The sequence below is a fragment of the Pan troglodytes genome, chromosome 20 (genome assembly GCF_028858775.2).
Source record: "Pan troglodytes isolate AG18354 chromosome 20, NHGRI_mPanTro3-v2.0_pri, whole genome shotgun sequence".
NCBI lineage: Eukaryota > Metazoa > Chordata > Mammalia > Primates > Hominidae > Pan > Pan troglodytes.
In genome coordinates, this window is record NC_072418.2 from 3,581,067 (window position 1) to 3,599,630 (window position 18,564).

The window sequence follows — 18,564 nt, forward strand, 5'->3', positions numbered from 1 at the left end:
CGAGCAGCTTTGGACTTTGGCCAGCGCCCCTCTGAAACTCTGCCCCGGCCCCCGCAGGGAGACTGGAGTTGGCCGAGCCCGATTTGGGACGCGTGCGTCGGGGTTGGTGAGGCTGCGGATAGCGCTGGAACCGGGCAGGTGAGAGGCCCGGGACCCAGGGCCGGGCCCGGTGGAGCGCGTGGGGGCGCGGGAGGCAGGGTGCGCCCCCGCCCCTCGGAGACCCCAGGCCGGGCCACGCGGATGCCGGCGGGGGGCCCGCAGAATCGGGGTCGCTGGGGGCAGGCCCCGGGGGACGAGCCTGCGACGGGGTGGGCCGGGGCAGGGGGCGGGCGCAGGCTGGAGACCCCCGCCCAGTCCCCGCGCGGCCGGGGCACGGCGGCAGGGGGCGCCCGCGGCCCTCCCGACGCTCGGGCGGGACAAAGGCCGGAGCCCGGGCCCCTCCCCGGCGGGTGCGGCGGCGGCGGCCCGCGCTCCGACAGTCCGCGCGGCCGGGTCCTGCGCCCGGGGCGACCCCGGCGCCCCGCCCCGCCGCCGCCTGACTTCTCCGCGCCCGAGGTCGCGCGCGCGGAGGCGGGGGCGGCCCGGGATCTCCAAGCGCCGCCGCGCCCTCCTCCCGCCCGCCCTCCGCCCGCCCGCTCGGCGGCGGCGGCGGAGGAGGCGGAGACGGCTGGCAGGCGGCGGCCGGGAGAGCGAGCGCGGCGGCCGGACCGGGGCCATGGCGCCCGCGCAGCGCCCGCTGCTCCCGCTGCTGCTCCTGCTGTTACCGCTGCCGCCGCCGCCCTTCGCGCGCGCCGAGGACGCCGCCCGCGCCAACTCGGACCGCTACGCCGTCTACTGGAACCGCAGCAACCCCAGGTGAGCGCGGCCGCGCGCGGGGGGCGCCCGGGGACCCCCCAACGCCCCCCAAGCCGCGCCCGGCCTCGCGCCCCCCGAGCTCCGGGCGCCCCCCACGCGCGCGCCGCCGCCGGGATGCGGGCGCCCGGTTCCCGCGGGAGCCCCCCAGGGAGTTCCGGCCCCCCGGAGTTTGGGGGACTCGCCCTTTTCCCGCCTGCCTTCCCCGGGGCGCCCCATTGCCCTACGGACTGTGGGGACTCGCGCCCCACATCCCCCAGAGCGCCGACGTCTCCTGGAGTTTGGGGAACCCCTCTGGTACCCTCCGATGCCGGGTAGCCCCTGAGTTGCCTGCCTGGACTTGGGGGGACCCCTGATCCACCCGCCTCTCTGGGGAGCCCCCCTCGGTTTCGCATTTGGTGGGGATCCCCGGGGACCTTGGCACCGGAGGTGGGGGACTGTGGCCCTCGAGGGATCTCTGGGTTCGTCCTGCCCGCAGGTCCCCAGATGAACTTGGGGAAGTTGGAGTGTCCCTCCCTCAGGACCCAGCATCTGCTTCACTCCAGGGGGCCTAGGGCCCAGCTTTGAAAGGAGACTGAGGGGCCGGGGAGCTGGGGGTCAGCCCCAGGAGGGGCAGTGGGATGGAGTCCTCTCTTGTCCTCTGGGCGCTGACCGGGAAACTGAGGTGCAGAGGGGATGAGGAGCTGGCTCAAGGTCACGCAAGGGGGGGACTTGGGGGCAGGACCCAGGTGGCCCAGTGCCCTGCCTGCCACGCCCGGCCGAGATGCCGCACCCGCCTGCCGCAGGCCCCCTTGTTTGGAACCAGGTCCGGGCCAGGCACAATGTGGGGGACAGGAGAAGCCCCCGTTGGTCAGAGCAAAAAAAGTTTGCCGGGGCCTGGCCATGGCTTGGACGTCGGTAGAACCCTCTGAGCCATCCCAGGGTCTCCAAGACAGGAGCAGGCTGCAGCTTCCCTGGGGGTCCCGTGGGAGCCGGGGCTTTGGGGGTCCTGGGGCTCGGGAGGGAGTCAGCCCCAGCACTCAGGGTGTCACCGTCTTCCTAAGGCGCACGGAGCTGCACATCGGGGGCTGAGGTCGCCCCCCCCCACTCTTCTGCCACTGGTCACTTTCTCTCCGTTTTCCAGCCGCTTCCTGTGCCGACCGAGCCGCCCTCTGGAGCCCGCCATCCCTCCTTGTCCCCGCTGTCTCCTGCTGTCCTCGGTCCCCGGGAGGAAAGTTGCATGAAGGGGTCTCTTTGAGGCGGGCTCAGGGACAAGGGCGGCCCGTGTTCCGCCGTGGGGGTGGGGAACACGCACAGGCCCACCCCCCACCCTGGTCAACGGCCTCGGGTCGGGCCCTGGGGGCTGAGGGCAGGGACCCCGGGCCGCTGGGGGACGGCTGGCCCACCTCAGAGCGGGTCCCCGAGCCGCCCGCTGTGCTGGTCACATGTGGGTTTGATTAAGGCTGTCGCTGGCCGTGCGGGGAGTCCAGCGGGCAGCGCTTCCCCGGCCCAAGTTTTTGGTTTCAGCTGCGGAATCTCCCGTCCCCAGCGTGGCCTGTCCTTTGTTCTAGCAAACGCCAAACACACGAGGACCCGGCAACTGGGGGAGGAAGGGGGTCATCAGGGCCGCCCTGCTGCCCCACCTGCCACAGGGCTGTGGGCTGCGGGCTGGACCCCCGGCCAGGGGAAGGAAGTGGCCTCTCCAGTGCCTGGCTTGGCCCAGCCACCTCCTGTTGCTCCGGGTCTGACCTGGTTGCCCAGCTCAAACCGCTGCCTGAGGGAACGGCCTTGCTGGTCCGCAGAGCCAACCTGGGCAGCACCGAGGCTGCCTCCTCCTTCCTCTCCTGCCTGCAGTATCCAGGGTTGCTGGGGACGGAGCCGACACCCTGCAGTGGGGCCCAGGGCTGGGTGAGCACCTTCCCGGGAAGCCGGGATCCAGCCAGAATCAGGGCTTTGTCGCGGACATCAGGGGTCTCTGCAGTTCTCAGATTTGGTGTCCAGGGGCACCTGCGCGGGACCTGTCCCTGAGTGGTGGGGGTGTCAGGCACAGCAGGGGGTGGTGCTGGGCCTCCGTATCCAAGGAGACCCTGTGGAGGGGACATCGGCTTGGGGAGAGGAGTGGCGTCAGCCGGCAGGCCTAAGGTGTGAGGCTGGGCTGGCCAGGGACAGATGATGGGGTCGGGCAGGTGTGTAGGGGATGCGGGGACCCCAAGTCTTTGAGAGGGGCATACAGAAAAGGCACTGGAGATGGGGACAGCCGCGATGGGGGGCAGACAGCAGCATGGGCACCAGGGGACCGTGTGCTCGATGGGGCCTGCAGGCCCGGGCAGTGCCGCGGCGTCGCCGGCCGCCCCTTCCGCCCATTGGCCTGGCACCTCTGCCCAGGCGATGACTGTGTGGTCTGTTTCCACATCACACCCTCTCTGCTGTGAGAGGCGATGCCTGCACCCAGGGGACCCCGCACCCACCTCCTTGGGCCGCTATAAGGTGGGGCCCCGTTGGGTGGTCTGGCTAGCTGGCCCCGCCACTCCCACCAGTGACTGCACAGCGTCTGTCCGACCCACCCCCCAACCTGGGCTGGGTACCCCTGAGCTGGCCGCCAGGAGTCTCTGGGCCTGTTCCCAGCCGACCCGCATCGGGCTGGGGCGTCCAGGGCTTGGACCTGGCCGGCTGCCCTCACCTGTCCTGTTGGACCTGGCCGGCTGCCCTCACCTGTCCTATTGGACCTGGCCGGCTGCCCTCACCTGTCCTGGCCACAGCACCGCGTGTGCGTTCCCACGGCTGCTCATGTGTGTTTGTGTGCAGCGGTGGGGAGGGGTGGCGTGCAGGTGTGCCTGGAGTCGCATCCGGCTGCAGGTTACATGTGTCTGTGTGTGGCAGGAGACTGCATGAATCCACAGGGCACAGCTCTGGCGTGTTTGCACATGTGTCTGCGTGATTGCATATGAGGTGCATGTGTGTGCATGAGTGTGTCTGTGCGTGGCACCCGCGTTTGCATGTGCGCGCCCTTGCACGGGATGTCTGCAGTGTCCGAGGTCCCTGTGCGTGTCTGCCTGTGGCATGCATGCGTTTTGTCTGTGCGTGGAGTGCAGGTGTGTGTGCGTGTCTGCGTGTGGGTTGCATGTAAGTGTGTCTGTCTGGGGGCAGTGCTGACTGGCTGAGGGCCTGCAATGTGGGGGCAGTGGTGGCCCCAGCACAGTCCACAATGGCAACCCCGCTGTTGGCCCTCCCTCTCCTCCTCGCCTGGGGACGGGACCAGGGCCCGTGTGCAGACCATCAAGCCTCAGAGCAGGGTGGACGCAGGGGCCTGTGGTCCCCGGGAGTCCCCACCTTCTGATTGGAAATCTGCAGCCTTGGGGGCACTGGGTGGGCGCCTGCCCACACTGGGCATCTCTGGGCTTTGGCCACCCTCCCGGGGTTCCCCACGGACCCAGTGGCCCTCGGGTGTGGGCAGCAGCCGGGTTCCCCTCAAACACCGGATGGAAAATGGTGACCTATGCAAGGGCTCACTCCCTGAGGGAGGAGCTGTCCCCCAGCAGAGGGCAGAGGTGAACGGGGTGTCCCGCTCCCCGTGGCTCCGCTGGCGTCCCTCGGCCTCTCGGGGAGCCGGTTTTGAAGGGGGTGATGCCGTGTTCTGCTGCATAAGGGTTTTTTGTTTTGAGAGAAGCTGGTCCACTCGGCATTGGGGGGGCTAGGAGATCCGGGCGGTGGGCCTGGGGGATTCGGGGCCTGAGGGTGGGGTCCTGGAGGCCGTGGGGTACCTGGACTCAGACTCGGGAGTCTGGGAGACCTGGGCATGACGTCAGGCAGGTGGCTCAGCAGCCTGGAACCCCCAGGCCTGCTCTGCGAAGTGGGGGTGACGGAGCCCTGTGGTGGGTGCGGCTCGGCTGATAGGGCCTGGTGTGGATGGGCAAAGGCCTGAGGGTGGTCCCAGGGGTTAGTGTCCCCTCCCCAGAGGGGAAACCGAGGCAGCTCCTGTGGTGGGGAGGATGCTTCTGCCGAGGCACCATGGTCTGTGTGTCTCACGGTCTCTTTGGGTCTCTGTCTTCCCCATCTCTGGGCATCCCGGGGTGCCATGGGTGGCCCAGGCCTTCCGCCTCCACTGCAGGCCTCCCTGGGCGGCCTCAGTTTGCAGAGAAGGGAACAGAGGTTCCGTGGTGGGGGGCCGTGAACGCAGTGGGATTTGACCTTCCCCCGTCTCTGGGCTGACGTCTCCGCAGGTCTGCAGGGGACCGGCCCTACGTGGGTCGCTCGGGGTCACAGCGGAGGCAGTGGGTTGTGCGTTCATGGGGGTCCGGGTGGCAGCGTTCCTGTGGAGCTGGTGGTTTCCTTGTCATCCATGAGGGTCCTGCCCCGGTGGCCGTGTGTTCCCCGGGACACGGCTTCTCTCCTCCCCAGGAACCGGGATGCAGCCAGGCCTTGCCCCTCAGTCCTGTGTGTGGGACCAGCCTCTCCTGCGGATGGGTCCTCAGGGAGAGCTGGGCTTTGTACCTTGCTGGGGGAAGGGCTGAGCTGCTCCCGTCCCTGTGCCCACCGTCCCGTCGCCCCAGACACGCGGCTGGAGCCTGCGGAGGAGCAGACGAGCCGGCAGGGTTTTTGCTTTAACCTCAAGCAGGCGTTTGAACTCTGCGGCCGAGTCGGTCCTGGTGGGGGGCTCGTGCCACACCTGCTCCCAGACCAGGCTGGTGTGGGGTCTGGCCGAGAGACTCAGCGGCGTGCCCCCCCAGCTCTGTGCGCCCCTTGTCCACCTGCCCTGTGGGTCGGGGGCCCCCAATTCAGGGACAGAGCAGCCGAGGCCCTGAGAGACGGTGACTCACCCAAGGCCACCCGGAAGTTGGGCACAGTCCAGGGTGTCCCACCTGGGGCCGGCCCGGGGGAAGCCAGGGACAGCCCTGGGAGGGGCAGGAAGGTGGGTGGCCGACGGCAGCTGCGCCCGCTGCACTCTGTACCAGGGCCACCCACGCCCACGGTGACGGAGGCCCAGGTGGGGCTGACCCTGCCCGGCCCATCTTTTTCCTATTTTGCTTCATTTCTAGGGCCCTGCCTCGGTTTACCCTCCTGCACCACAAGGCCATACTTGTCCTTTCTTGGGCAGACCCTGCACCATCCCGGGGACTGATTTCCCTTCAGGTCCCACCCAGGTCCTGAGCAGGAGGAAAAGCTCCAGTCCTCAGTCAGGGGGGACATCTCTTCCGTCCCTGGAAAAGCCAGGTGTGGGTGCTGTCACCCCAGGAGGTCTTGCTGGGGGTGGCAGGAGGGGACGGGCGGCCTCAGCCCCATGCTGGGCTTCAGGACCCGGGCTGCCTGCTCATCCGGCCAGCCTGGGTCTCCCCGGGAGCTTCTCCACCCTGGAAGAGAGATGGGGACGGGTGCAGGCGTCCACCTGCCCACCCACGGGGTCCTGGCTGCCGGCCACACCGCTGCCTCAGTTTCCAGTCCTGGAAGGCAGCCCAGCCCACCCCCACCCCAGTTTTGGGTGAGATTCCTAATTAGTCGCTTAGCTATTAGCGTCTAATAACTTGACAATTGCCCGATTGGAGCTAATTAGCTCCAGGCCGCTTGCTGGAAGCGGGTGACAGCCCGGAGGCCCGGGTGGGCAGGAGGGGAGCCCTGCTGGGTGAGGCTCTGCCTGGGGCCTGGAGGGCTGCCTGGAGGCGTGGACTTTGGCACCCGCAGGTTGAGTGAGCGTGGGGGGGAAGGTGTGGCCCGGCACAGGGAACCCGGAGGAGTAAAAGCTGCCACCGCCGCTCTGTCTGGGAAAAATCCCAAATCAGTCATTAACCCCTTAGTGAGAATTTCAGTCTCTCTGCCGCTCCGGGGAGGATTTGCGTATGGAGGTTTCATCACTAATGGAGGAAGCGAAGGCTTTGTCTGCCTCTCCCCAGGTGCGGTTTTGGGGTGGGGGCCCCCTCCCCCCTGCAGGCGCCACCCTCAACAGGGGCAACGCGCCCGCCTCGGGCTCGCCCGCCAACTTGGAACCGGGAATGCCAACACAGCAAGGCCGCCGCTATTTTAGAGACGCAAAGGGAAAAATATGGCCCCACTCCGGCAGGCAGAGCCGGGGGTGGGGGTTCCCCTGGGACCTGCCTTCTGACACACACACCTGTGGGCTGCTCCCCACAACTCTGGCATTGCAAAGTCCTCGCCTCTTGACCTTTTTAATTCACTCGTTATTGAGCACCACTGTATGCAGGGCCTGTGTAGGGCCCTGGGGAAGGTACAGAGGAGGCCAACATCAGGATCCGGGATTCAGACAGCAAACCCTGTAAAGAGCAGATGTGATGTGGGGCGGGGCACAGGGAACAGCACTGCAGGCAGTGGGAACAGCAGCTGCAGAGGCCCTTGGTGGGAACAGGGACAGCCGGGAGGCTGGTGTGGCTGGAAGGGAGGAGTCTTGGAGAGAGGAGGATGAGGAGGGTGCAGTGGATGGGCCACACAGGCCTGGAGGAGTGTGGATTTTATTCTGAGGATCAGGAATGGATAGAGGGCTCTGAGCCGCCGCCAGCGTGTTACAGGGTCTGCTTTGCAGAAGAGCGAGGCTTGGGATATGGGGAGGCTGGGCCCTGGCAGACCCTCACTGCAGCCTGGAGGGGCCCGGGCACCTGGCCGCTCAGCCACACAGAAGCCTCGGTCTCTGACGTTTTACCGAAGGCAGAACAGGAGGAGAGAACACAGTGGTGTCAGACGTGGGGGAAGGAGGCACCATTGCGGAACCAAGAGGCCAGAGGGGGACCGACAGGGCTGGTGCTGTGGGCACCTTCAGAGGCTGCTCTGTCTCAAGAAGTGTCCTGCTAGGAGCCAGGTTCTTTTTTTGGGTTGAATGTGGCTCCCTGGGGATCACTGCCGGGACAGGAGGGGAAACTGAGGCCAGAGGGCAGTGGGGAGCCCAGACGCCCCTGTGGTCCCTCCACGGAGGCCTCCCCTGCAGGGCGACCTGGGTGTGGGCAGTCCCAGGCGGGAGCTGGGCCTTGGCTGCCATCGACCGCCTGATCAATGGGCTTTCACTTGGGCTGGTCAGGAACGAAAATGACTTTTCAAAAAGGCTGGAGCAGCTTCTGCATCGATCGTGCCCAAGGGGCCAGCGGGTCAATGAGACGCCTGTGCCCGGCCGGCCAATGGGGCAGCCTGAGGGGTGGGCTGAGGCCGAGCCCATCTCCATCTGAGCCTGTATGGGGGCTGCCCCCGTGTCTGTGCGGACGCACCCCGAGTGTCCAACAGCCGGGAGGACCATCCCCTTGCACGGAGGGGAAAGGGAGCCTCTGAGAGGAGGACGGACCTCAAGACCCAAGGGTTCAAATCCAGACCCAAGCCCAGAACTGCAAGGTTCCGAAGCCCCGGAAGGGCCCCTGCCCTCCAGGCCTGGTGCCCGGGGGAGATTTCCCTGCAACACGCCCTCCCACTGTCCCCTGTGCTGGGCTCACAGGGGTGATGAAGGAGGCCTGGGAAGCTCTCTGTCCCTGGACGAATCCAACCAGGTAGGGAAGGGCTGGAGGGTGACTTCACCGCCTCCGCCACCCTGCCTTGAAATTCTTTGCTCTGGAGATCTTCATGCTGGATCCCTAGTGGGGAAACTGAGGCGCAAGTGAGCACACCTGTCTGCCCCTTCTCACCCCTGGAGACCCAGGAACCCCCGGCCCCGCCTGGCGTGGCATCTCGGGGTGGCGGGGGGCCGGGCTGATGCCATCTGATAATCCCACCACCCTCTCTCTCGAGCTGCTGTGCCAATTAGTGCCCCCAGTGTGGGGCCTGCGGCGGGCTCACCCCTGCAGGCCGGGGTGGCGGTGGCTGTGCCGGGCCTAGAGGCAGTGCCAGGGCCGGGGTCGTAGCAGCCTGCACCCATGTGCTGCCAACACTGGTGGGGCCTCAGTTTCCCCTGCCTGTGCATGGAGGGAGGAGGCAGGAGCGGTGTGGGGGACCCCCCATTCCTCCCTGTTCAGGTCTTTTATGTGCTAATAAGCCCCTCTCAGGGCCCCCCTGGTGCCCCGCTTGGTCCAGGCCGCCGGTTACATGACAGGGGCCCTGGGGACCACAGCCAGGAGATCTAAGGACTCCTGCCGCCATCGCCCGAGGCAGTGAGGGAAGGGGAGCCGCCGGTCCCTCCCTCGGCTGACCTCTATCCTCACAGACAAGGCCGGGTCAGGGGGCTCCCTGGAGGAAGGAGCCTGTGGGTTGCATCTGGGGGACCTCAGGGCAAAGGCCTGGAGGCAGGGCTAGGGGGCTGAGGTGTCAGGAGTGCAGGCACCCAAGAGGGAGACCAGGAGGCCGCCGGATTCCGGGGCTCGGGGCTCGGGAGGTTTCTGGGTTCCAGATGTGAGAGGGTGGTATGGGGCTCGCAGGGTCACACAGGAGGGCAGGGGTGGGGCTGCGAGTGGAGCCCAGGATGTCTCCGAGCTGGGCGGCAGGTGGAACTCGGCGGGCTGAGAGAGAGGGGGCGGTGGGCGGAACTCTGGGGGTGCTGAGAGGAGGGTGGAGGGATTCTTCACGCCAAGCTCCGTTCTCTTTGGGGAAACTGAGGCCAGGGTGGGGGCAGAGCTTGCCCCAGAGCGAGCTGGAATGCCCGACCTGTGTCCCCCACGCTGCCCCGGTCCTTCTCAACAGGTGGGAGTGCAGAATGAAAGCAGGGCTGGGGGCTGCCTGGAGGAGGCGGCACAGATGTTAAGCATGTTAGGTAGATGCGAAGTTTCTGGAGAGGGAATTCTTGTGGAGGGACAGCTCGTGCAGAGGCCCGGAGTCAGGAACCCCCCGCCGGCCCTTTGCACACAGGGGTCCAGATGTCACCCACCCGGACACCCACCTCGCTGCTGGCCCTGCTGTGGGGCTGTTGGGGACACTGCGGCAGGAGGTGGGGGGCAGTGCCAGGCAAGAGATCGTGGGCTCCCAACCTTGGAAGCCCGCCGTGATCGGGGTGTGCAACCCCACCTGCTGACCGCTATCACCATTCAGGGCCCAGGGGGAGTCCACCTTGCGAACTGACCCCTCCCCCATTCCCCGGCCTGACTTCCCCATGCACCTGTCCCCTGACCGGTCCCTCCCCGCTCACCCTGTCCCATGCCCCGTGCACCTGTCCCCTGAGCCATCTCTCCTCGCGCACACTGACCCGTGCCCCATGCACCTGTCCCCTGACCCTGTCCCCCCTGGCGCACCCTGACCCGTCCCCCGTGCTCCTGACCCCGGCCCTCGCCGCGCACCCTGACCTGTCCCTCGTGCTCCTGTCCCCTGACCCCGGCCCTCCCCGTGCACCCTGACCCGTCCCCCGTGCTCCTGTCCCCTGACCCTGGCCCTCCCCGCGCACCCTGTCCCGTGCCCCGTTCCTCGCTCCGGGCGCTGACCTCTGGCCGCCTTGTCCCCGCAGGTTCCACGCAGGCGCGGGGGACGACGGCGGGGGCTACACGGTGGAGGTGAGCATCAATGACTACCTGGACATCTACTGCCCGCACTATGGGGCGCCGCTGCCGCCGGCAGAGCGCATGGAGCACTACGTGCTGTACATGGTCAACGGCGAGGGCCACGCCTCCTGCGACCACCGCCAGCGCGGCTTCAAGCGCTGGGAGTGCAACCGGCCCGCGGCGCCCGGGGGGCCGCTCAAGTTCTCGGAGAAGTTCCAGCTCTTCACGCCCTTCTCCCTGGGCTTCGAGTTCCGGCCCGGCCACGAGTATTACTACATCTGTGAGTGGGGTCGGGCCGGGGCTGCCGGGGCCCGAGTGGGCGGGGACGCGGGGGCGGGGCCGGGAAGTGGGCGGGGCCGCGGGGGTGGGGCCGGGGAGTCGCGGGGCAGCGCAGTGGGCGGGGCCGCGGTGTGGGGCCGGGGGGGAGTGGGCGGGGCCGCGGAGTGGGGCCAGGGCCGGTGCTGGCCACTGACCCACCCAGGTTACTGACACCCCCCCAGATGTCAAGTGCATGATGGACGTGCCATTCTCCCAGCCATCCCAGGAGGCCAGGACTTTCCTCGTCCTTCGTTGCATATGGGGAAACTGAGGCTTGGAGGGGGACTGAGGCTGCACTATTGTGATCTCGGGCCTCCAGCTCAGACCACTTGGTGGTTGGGCCAATAGACCTGGCTCAGTCCCCCGATAGCGAGACCAGGGTGCCCGAGCCCCAGCACACTGATGAGGGAAACAGGCATCCGGAGCCCAGCAGGGGAGGGGAGCTTGGTGGAAGCCACAGCTAGGCTGAGTGCTGGGGCTTACTCCTGCAATCCCAGCACTTTGGGATGCCGAGGCGGGAAGATCACTTGAGGCCAGCGTGGACAACGTAGGGAGACCTTCTCTCTACAAAAACATAAAAACAATTAGCCGGGTGTGGTGGCATGGGCCTGTGGTCCCAGCTGTGCAGGGGGCTGAGGTGGGAGGGCTGCTTGGAGTGCATGAGCTCTGGTCGCTCCACTGCACTCCAGCCTGGGTGGCAGAGCGAGACCCTGTCTTTAAAAGAAGAAAAAACCCCACAGGGCCCCTGCCGCACCAGCCGCACCCAGACTGGGTAGGGGTCTCCAGGTCCTCCCTGCCCCGCACCCACCCCCGCATCTCCCCGGGACCCATGCCAGGCTCGGAGACTCCCTGAGGACCGTGGGGTCTTCATCTGAAGGTTGGGTGGCGGCAGCCTTGGGGATAGTCACATCTGCAGGACCCCATGGTGGGCCAGGCTGGGTGGGCCAGGCTGAGGGAGGCTGCCAGTCCCTGCTGCTTATCGGAGGTCTGAAGCTGGCCTTTTTGTCCCCACGAAAGGCCAACGGCAGGTGGGGAACACAGCAGCGCCAGCCGGAGTCCCAGTCCTGCTTGGCCATGATATCTGTGACCTTGGCGGGGGAATGAGGGGTCCAGGCACTGCCCACCTGAGATGGGGATGATGGCATCACACTCGTGGCTTCCGCCGTGGCGCTGAGACTGAGGGATTCTCGTGGAGTGGGGACCCCGGCTTCTCAGCATCTCGGGGCCTGAGGGATGGGGAGTCAGGGATCTGGGGTCTGTGCCCCCAGGCTGCAGGGGGGCCAGTGCCTGGACACCCAGCTCCTGCTGTGTGAAATTAAACTTTACAAGGCCCCATTGCCTCCTTTCTCTGCTCTAGTTGGATTTTTCCCTTTTAATTCAGGGAAGAAGCAGGTGGGGGACGGGGGAAGGTGTTTAAATTAAGTCCCCATAATATGAGAAAAATTATATTTTTCTTTCTGAGACGGCAGTTTCATAAAGATAATTATTGTAATTATTCGTCCTACCTCTGTGATGAATGTTATTTTTATTACATGCTTTTTATCTTCATCTTCCAGGGTGAGGGGTTTCTAGGGGGCGGGCAGAGGTGGTGGCCATGAGAGCCAGGCCATCAGGGGCCCAGGGCCCGGCAGAGACAGCAAGACCACATCCCTGCGTGCGTGCACGTGGACCCACCCCTGTTCGATTGTCCACACGTGTGCACACCCCAGCGGCCCCGGCTTCAGGCGTCCTTTTCCTCCTCTCTTGACCCTTGCAGACGCCCCCACTGCACTCCAGGATGCTTCTGGGGGCCCGAAAGCAGGGGCAGTGATGCTGGAATTTTGGGCGTAAGAACCAGATGGAAATAATCTTTCCCGGCCAGGCATGGCGGTGGCTCACGCCTGTAATCCCAGCACTTTGGGAGGCCAAGGCGGGTGGATCACCTGAGGTCAGGAGTTCAAGACCAGCCCGGCCAACATGGTGAAACCCCGTTTCTACTAAAAATACAAAAATTAGCCAGGCATGGTGGCACACATTTGTAATCCTGTTTACTTGGGAGGCTGAGGCAGGAGAATTGCTTGAACCCGGGAGGCTGAGGTTGCAGTGAGCCGAGATCGTACCATTGCACTCCAGCCTGGGCGGCAAGAGCAAAGCTCCATCACAAAAAAAAAAAAAAAAAAAAAAAAAAAAAAAAAAAAGAATCTTTCCCAGAGAATCTACTGTGTTGCCAGGCGAGGCCCAGAGAGGGAGCGGCTTGTCCACAGGCTCTCAGAGGCAGAGATTTGAACCCAGGTCAATCATTTCACTATTAATATATCACCTCTTTGCTGATTGCTTGAAAACAAATACATCATTTTCCGAGCTCACCCTGTGCTGCCCTGGGGTGAGGCAGAGCAGAACAAAAACACAGACACCCCCAGGTTCTGGGGTCAGGATTGGACAGAGGGAGGAGCAGGGGGAATGTGCAGGAGACTGCTGGGAAACAGGGGGCATTGTGTCTGGGGCTTTGATGTACGATTAGGAGTTTTAAGGGTGGCTCTCCACCTGGGGTCAGGGTTGATTCACCAAGGTGGGGAAGGGAGTACAGCCCCAGGAGGTCTCAGGCACCAAGAGGCACTTCCCCACTCATCCCCATCCCCTCTCTTCTAGCTGCCACGCCTCCCAATGCTGTGGACCGGCCCTGCCTGCGACTGAAGGTGTACGTGCGGCCGACCAGTAAGTGCTCAGGGGGATGGGCAGGATCCAGGCCCCTACCCTTGTGTCCTAAACCCACAGAACCAGTGAGTGTTCAGGAGAGCCAGGACAGGGAGCCTCGGGTTTCCCTATCTTGCCCTGCCTTGCCCCAGCCTCGATTTCCCCGTCTGATGAACATGTCAGACCTTCGAGAGTGAAGGTTAGCTGAGCGCAGTGGCTCACGCCTATAATCCCAGCACAGTGGGATGCGGAGGTGGGAGAATCATTTGAGCCCAGGAGGCCGAGGCTGCAGTGAGCAGAGATCACGCCACTGCATTCCAGCCTGGGTGACAGAGCAAGACTCTGTCTCTAAAAAACAAAGCAGGCCGGGTGTGGTGGCTCACGCCTGTAATCCCAACTTTGGGAGCCTGAGGCAGGTGGATCACCTGAGGTCAGGAGTTTGAGACCAGCCTGGTTAACATGGCGAAACCCCATCTCTACTAAAAATACAAAATTTAGCCGGGCCTGGTGGCGGGCTCCTGTAATCCCAGCTACTCAGGAGACTGAGGCAGGAGAATCACTTGAACCCGGGAAGTGGAGGTTGCAGTGAGCCCAGATTGCGCCACTGCTCTCCAGTCTGGGTGATATAGCAAGACTGTGTCTAAAAAATAAAATAAAATAAAAATAAAAACAGAGTGGCCGGGCACGGTGGCTCACACCTGTAATCCCAGCACTTTGGGAGGCTGAGGCGGGTGGACCCCAAGGTCAAGAGATGGAGACCATCCTGGCCAACATGGTGAAACCCAGTCTCTACTAAAAATACAAAATTAGCCGAGCGTGGTGGCACATGCCTGTAGTCCCAGCTATTTGGGAGGTTGAAGCTGGAGAATCGCTTGAACCCGGGAGGCGGAGGTTGCAGTGAGCCCAGATTGCGCCACTGCACGCCAGCCTGGCGACAGTGAGACTCCAACTCAAAAAATAAAATAAAATAAAGCAAAAAAAAAAAAAAGATGAAAAGAGTGAAGGTTGAATTCAACAGCCAGGCCCCCCACTTCAGGCCAAGTGACTTTGCCCGGAGAGTGGGCATCAGGGATGGCACCAAGAGGGAGCGGAGGGCCTGCCTGGTGGGGTGATGAGCCCGTTGGGCAGATGTGCACCCTGAGGGCGGGCGGCACGTGGGGAGCCCAGTGGGGTTCGGGCGGCCGCTGAGCGTGCTGTCTCTGCCACCCGCAGATGAGACCCTGTACGAGGCTCCTGAGCCCATCTTCACCAGCAATAACTCGTGTAGCAGCCCGGGCGGCTGCCGCCTCTTCCTCAGCACCATCCCCGTGCTCTGGACCCTCCTGGGTTCCTAGTCCCAGCCCCGCAGGACGCCGGCCCTGCCTGGACGGCCCCGCCTGGACCACCTGACCTCGGCCCTCCGGACCCGGCTGCGGCCCCCGCCTCCGAGACCAAATAGAGACGCTGCTTCTCCCTCGCCTGGTGCCGCCCCCGCCGGGCAGGGGCCATCCACCCGCCCCAGGACCAGCCCTCAGGGAGGGGAAACGGCCGAGACCCCCCCCCAACGGAGGCCCGAGGGGCCGGGGTGTGGATGCAGACCCTGGCCAAGCCATCTCCTCTGGGGCGTCCGAGAACCCGGGAACCTCTTGGCGATTTTTTTTTTTTTTTTTTTTTTTTTTTTTTAGTGTATTTTTCGTGGTTGGATCAAAAAGACTTGAGTTTTTAATTTAATTTATTCCCTGCCATTGCAGCGGGGCGGGGTCCCTGTGCCCTGGCCTGGGGGAGGGGAACGCGGAACATGGGGTCGGGAACACAGCTGCTCCTCTCTGCTCTGCACCCCACTCGTGGGGTCCTGGCTGCAGCCCACCGCGGACCCCCCTGGTGCTCCAGGTTGGGTGAGTCTGAGCCGGAAGGGGTACGTGGTGAGCGCCCCTCATTGTGGCTGGGGAGACCTCATACCCCATCGCCCACCCCCGTCCTCCTGGTCATTTCCTCCCAGACACTATTTCGCCCCAGCGCCCTTCGGAATCACAGTCCCGCCGTGTCTTAGAAACTGCTTTGGCCGATGCAAACAGCCCCCTACCCGTCCCCCTCGCCTCACACGGTCCCTCTCCGAGGCCGAGAAGACCTTCTGTTCCTGTAAATACAGCCAGCAAGTGCAAACTGTGATTTTATTTTCCACGTATTCCTGAGGACGGACTGGACCGTTGATGTTTTTTCAGCCCTTCATAGGGGGTCTTTTATTTTGGTGGGGGGGTGGGGTGGACTTTTAGAGTAGAAGCTGCACTTGGCAATAAGCTCGTGTCGTCTGTCAGAGCCCCTCTCTCAACTCTGTGACCTGATAATGTTTCTAAGAAAAAGAAAAAAAGGACAAAAGGGAGGGAACCACTACCAAAAAAAAAGAAAAAAGAAACTCCTCCCCGAAGACACTTTAATGAAGGAAACAACACATTTATACGGATTTCATATTTCTACCCGCCTTTCCTGACTCTGTGTTTTATATATATTATATATAAATATATATTGTGTACGGCCGCCGGCCAGCGGCTCGAGGCACGCCCGGTGGTGGGGGGTGGGCAGAGGGCTTTTGTAGGGGGTCGGCGGGGCGGGCCGCGTTGCCAGGCCTGGAGCTGGCGACCGGGCCTCCCTCTTCCCGTCACAATCAACTTTGGATTCTGTATTTTTTTATAATAAAATGAGCATAAACCTCAAACGCGTGTGTCTGTATGTGGGGGCCTTGCCCTACTTGAAGGAGACTTTTGCATTCCTAATTTGGCGGTGGATGCTGGGCGTGGTGGTTTACTCCTGTGATTGCAGCACTTTGGGAGGCCGAGGCGGGCAGATCGCTTGAGGTCAGGAGTTTGAAACCCGTCTGGCCAACATGGTGAAACCCCATCTCTACTAAAAATATGAAAAAAAAAAAAAAAGCCAGGTGAGGTGGTGCACGCCTGTCATCCCAGCTACTCGGGAGGCTGAGGCAGGAGAACCCCTTGAACCTGGGAGGTGGAGGTTGCAGTGAGCTGAGATCGTGCCTTTGCCCTCCAGCCTGGGCAACAGAGCGAAACTCTGTCTCAAAAAGGAAAAAAAAAATTAGCTCGGCGTGGTGGTGCACAACTGTAGACCCAGCTACTCGGGAGGCTGAGGTGAGAGGATGGCTTGAGCCCAGCAGGTGGAGGCTATAGGGAGCTATGATCACACCACTGCACTCCAGCTTGGGCAACAAAGCAAGACCCTGCCTCAAATAATCGTAATAGTAATAATAATAATAATAATTTAGAGGTGGGTCTGGAATCTACTGGGGAGAGGGGTGCGGCTTCGAGGAACCTCTGGGGATCCCCAGAGCTGTGAACCTGACTGATTCATTGGTTCTGTGCATCGTTTTGGGGTCAGGCCTTGGGATGAGCATTTTATAGGGCCCGTATCCTTCATAGCCATCCATGGGCTTCAGTTTCCCTCTCTGGGAAGTAGCAACAGCCCGCCTAGGGCTGGGAGGGGGCAGCTGGGAGGATGGAGGGAGGAGACGGGGCCTGTGCATGGCTGGCCCCGGGGACACCGCTGGCCGGCACACACCTGAACATGGTGGAATTCCTGGGCCTCAGGATCCAATCAAATGTTGTGAAACCTCCACTGGCAAGCTCTACCTCCGTGTAACTCAGTTTCCCCACCTGCTCCAGGCCAGGGCAGGGGCTCTGTCATCTCCTAAGCTCTTCCCCTTGCAAATGGCACGTCTGTAAGTTCTGGGGTCCCAGGGGCCTTCACGCCAGGCACGCCCCGATTGAAGAAACTGAGGCACAGAGAGGCTGGGGGTGACGCGGCAGGTGACCCGGCCCAGGGGACTGAGGTCTTTACGGCTGGACGATGGTCGCCTGCATCCCACCTGCCGTGACGACGGCGTCTCCGGCACAATTAGCTAGCGGGAACGCTCCCAGCTAATTAATTCAGCTGCGCTGGGCCCGGTGACGGGGGCCGCCTCCTAATGAGGCAGCCCAGGCACAAAGACCCCTGTGTGTGCCCCGCCCCGCCCCTGCCCAGCGCGGGGTGGACGCACGGAGGCACAGAGGGCCGGCCGGCCACCGTGCTGAGCACCGCGGGGGAGGCCTCACCATGCCCCACTCCACAGAGGACCCCGAGGCTCAGAGAGGGAGGCGACCCCCACAGCCCATTCACGCCGAGACCCCCAACCCAAACTGCAACGTGACCACAGGGACAGAGAGGACCAGGGACAGAATGAGATCAGGGATCACGGGAGGCATCCCAGCGCTGACTGTGATGCTGTTACAAAAACACAATAGTGTCCTTCCCTCCATTTTAAGTACAATTGCATGGATTTCAGTGCATTCAGAGACTTGTGCGGCCATCAGCTCTGATTCCAGAACATTCCATCACCCCAAAAGGAAGCCTTGTCCCCATCAGCCGTCACTCCTTATCCCCTCCCCTGGCACCAACGTATCCCCTCCTTCCCTGTCTCTGTGGATGGGCCTGTCCTGGACGTTTCATGGAAATGGGTCACACACTGTGTGGCCTTGCGTGTCTGGCATCTCTCAGTGAGTGTGACGTCCTCAAGGTGCACCTGCGCTGTGGCCTGGGTCAGAGCCTCGCTCCTTTTCACAGCTGAGCATGTTCCAGTGTGTGGAAGGACCACGCTGTGTTTACCCAATCGTCTATCCAGGGGCACTTGGGTACTTTCCACCTTTTAGCTATTATGACAATTGTTAAAAATACAATTTATTATTATTATTGTTTTTTGTAGAGATGGGGTCTTGCTATATTTCCTGGCTGGTCTCGAACTCCTGGGCTCAAGTGATCCTCCCGCCCTGGCCTCCCAGAGTGCTGGGGGTGCCAGGCATGGTAGCTCACCCCTGTAATCTCACCATTTTCAGAGATTGTCTCTAAAAAACAAAGAACAAAAACTCACAAGCCAAAGTTCTTGTGATTACAGAAGTGAGCCACCACACCCAGCCAAGATGCTTTTTTTTAGATTGATTATTTAACTCTGTATTATTTATTAGAGACGGGGTCTCACTCTGTCGCCCAGGCTGGAGTGCAGTGGTGCGATCACGGCTCACTGAAACCTCTGGCTCCTGGGCTCAAGCGATTTGCCTCCCGCAGCCTCTGAGTAGCTGGCACTACAGGCATATTGTGACAATCTTATTATTTTTGAGACAAAGTTTCAATGCAAAAGGTGACTTTGCTTTTTCGTTTTTGTTTTTGTGTTTTTTTGAGACTGAGTCTCTCTGTTACCCAGGCTGGAGTGTAATGGCACGAACCCGGCTCACTGCAGCCTCCGCCTCCCACGTTCAAGCAATTCTCCTGCCTCAGATTCCCGAGAAGCTGGGATTACAGGTGTGTGCCAACTCGCCCAGCTAATTTTTGTATT

General features: G+C 62.7%; 1 protein-coding gene across 1 annotated transcript; it reads left to right on the top strand.

Annotated features, from left to right (window-relative positions):
* The first annotated feature begins 351 nt into the window (after window positions 1-351).
* EFNA2 (ephrin A2) lies at window positions 352-15,900 on the top strand. Its single transcript, XM_024351245.3, has 4 exons — window positions 352-855; window positions 10,184-10,497; window positions 13,164-13,229; window positions 14,421-15,900. The coding sequence occupies exons 1-4, from the start codon at window positions 716-718 to the stop codon at window positions 14,540-14,542; spliced, it is 642 nt and encodes a 213-aa protein (XP_024207013.1). The 5' UTR covers window positions 352-715; the 3' UTR covers window positions 14,543-15,900.
* The last annotated feature ends 2,664 nt before the right edge of the window (window positions 15,901-18,564 follow it).